This window comes from Mastomys coucha, unplaced genomic scaffold (genome assembly GCF_008632895.1).
Source record: "Mastomys coucha isolate ucsf_1 unplaced genomic scaffold, UCSF_Mcou_1 pScaffold8, whole genome shotgun sequence".
NCBI classification, from domain to species: domain Eukaryota; kingdom Metazoa; phylum Chordata; class Mammalia; order Rodentia; family Muridae; genus Mastomys; species Mastomys coucha.
In genome coordinates this window covers 61,122,044-61,124,083 of record NW_022196914.1, presented here as the reverse complement: position 1 = coordinate 61,124,083, position 2,040 = coordinate 61,122,044, and the positions used below count along the sequence as shown (strand labels likewise).

Here is a 2,040-nt window from a genome sequence, read left to right as displayed (position 1 = left end):
TGTGCCATCATCTGTGCATCTTTCGGCATGCTCTTGGGAGACGCCATCTTGCCAGACTCCATGATATCCGGTGATCAGACTTTAGGTCATTTAAAAAAAATATGGAAATTAGATCAAACCGAAATAGTTACTTTAGTAGCAACTGTTAGGAATTTAAATTTTTCAAATGTGTTAAAACTTTTAAAAATATATTTAAAATACAAAACATCAACCCTTCTCTCTAATTAAGCATATTTAAACTCCCCGTTGCTTAAATATGGAATTCCTTCTCTGAATGTGAAATATAAAAAGGATGACACAAATAAAGTTAAATAGTAAAAGATTAGGGGAAAACAGGGTAAAATAAGTAAAACTACCACTTTAGACTATATGCAGTGAGTCCGGGCATGCAACTGTCAGAGTGATTTTTAAAAAATGATATACTATAGTCATATCCTAATGGTTTGAGTTTATGGTAATCTGTCCTCCTGAGGGATCAATATAATGCCTCATACAGACATTTACAGTCACCCAAACCTTTGTGTCTGCTGAACCCACAGCATTTTCCCTTTTCTTCATATACATATCTTATCTACCCAGTCTTTGAACAGAAACTCTCCTAATTATTGCTGTTTGCAACAACTCTAGTTATTTTGGGTTAGGGAAGGGAAAATGTCCAAAATAACTATGCAATACTACTATCTACTATACATGCAATACTTCTTTCTCAGGTGCCTAGCAGATCATACATTGCTCATTACCAGGATCTTTCTGCTTCCTGGACCCTCTAGCAATACTTAGCAGTACTAACACTCTACTGCCTGACTTAAAAACTGCAACATCGGGCTGGAGAGATGGCTCAGTGGTTGAGAGCACTGACTGCTCTTCTGAAGGTCCTGAGTTCAAATCCCAGCAACCACATGGTGGCTCACAACCACCTGTAATGAAATCTGATGTCCTCTTCTGGGTGTCTGAAGACAGCTACAGTGTACTTACATATAATAAATAAATAAATCTTTAAAAAAAAAAAAAAAACTGCAACATGACAGTGACTCTTACCTTCTCGAGCTAGATCTCCCACATTAACGTACTTCAGGCCTGATCTTGATGCAAGTTCTTTGCCTAGTGTGGTTTTTCCAACCCCTGGTGTACCTGTAAGAGAAGCCATAGAAACATACTGTTCAAATACTACTTATTAGATGTCAGGCATCTTCTGCCCTTAAGGTGCTTAACTGATATAACATTTTCTTAATTAGCAATCATATATGAATATATACCATGAACTAATAAAAATTCCCCAGAAAGCCTGGTTTGGTGGTGTACACCTTTAACCCCAGCACTTGGGGCAGAGGCAGGTGAGAATCTCTGTGACTTCAAGACCAGACTAAGCTACATAGTTTCAAGACAGCCAGGGGTTGGAAGACCCTGTCTCAAAACCAAACCAAACCAAACCAACCAAAGAATTCTCCAGAAATTACTGGGTATCAGTGTCTATATTCTAATCTCCAGGGATAGGACTGCTGCAGTTTTGATGCCGATTCTGCCTGTCAACAACATAAAATTCCCAGCATAAAATTAGGCACCTCAAATATACTATTATCATTTATTGTGTTAATAGAAGCTTAAAATATATTCAATGGAGAAAAATGTTAAGTAGTATGAGAAATATCATTACTACTATTTACCCCAACAATAGTAAGTTCCCCAGAGAGCTACTGTAAAAAAAAGTTTAACTTTCTATGTGTTTGTGTATATCTAAGGGATACTTGGTATGAGTTTAAATGTGTGTATACATATACATTGTATACATCCACACACAGCATAGATACTATTTTGCATAAATGACATTATATATTGTTCTTTGGTTTTCTCCATTTATAGCTAATCCCCATGTAAGATAATCAAATGCATAATGTTCAAAAATTAATGAAGTCAATTTGAACATTATAAGAAATCCTAGCCGGGGTGGTGGCGGCGCCGCACGCCTTCCAGTGCTTGGGAGGCAGAGACAGGCGGATTTCTGAGTTCAAGGCCAGCCTGGTCTACAGAGTGAGTTCCAGG

The 2,040-nt window shown here is 37.5% G+C and overlaps 1 protein-coding gene across 2 annotated transcripts in view; it reads right to left on the bottom strand.

Annotated features, from left to right (window-relative positions):
- The window catches only part of Ak6 (adenylate kinase 6), a 13,264-nt gene that overhangs the window by 9,722 nt on the left and 1,502 nt on the right, over nucleotides 1–2,040 (bottom strand). For both annotated transcript variants that reach the window (XM_031360476.1, XM_031360475.1), the window contains exon 2: nucleotides 1,039–1,131. In XM_031360476.1, coding sequence (XP_031216336.1) covers nucleotides 1,039–1,131 — 93 coding nt within the window. The remainder of the gene's footprint in view (nucleotides 1–1,038; nucleotides 1,132–2,040) is intronic.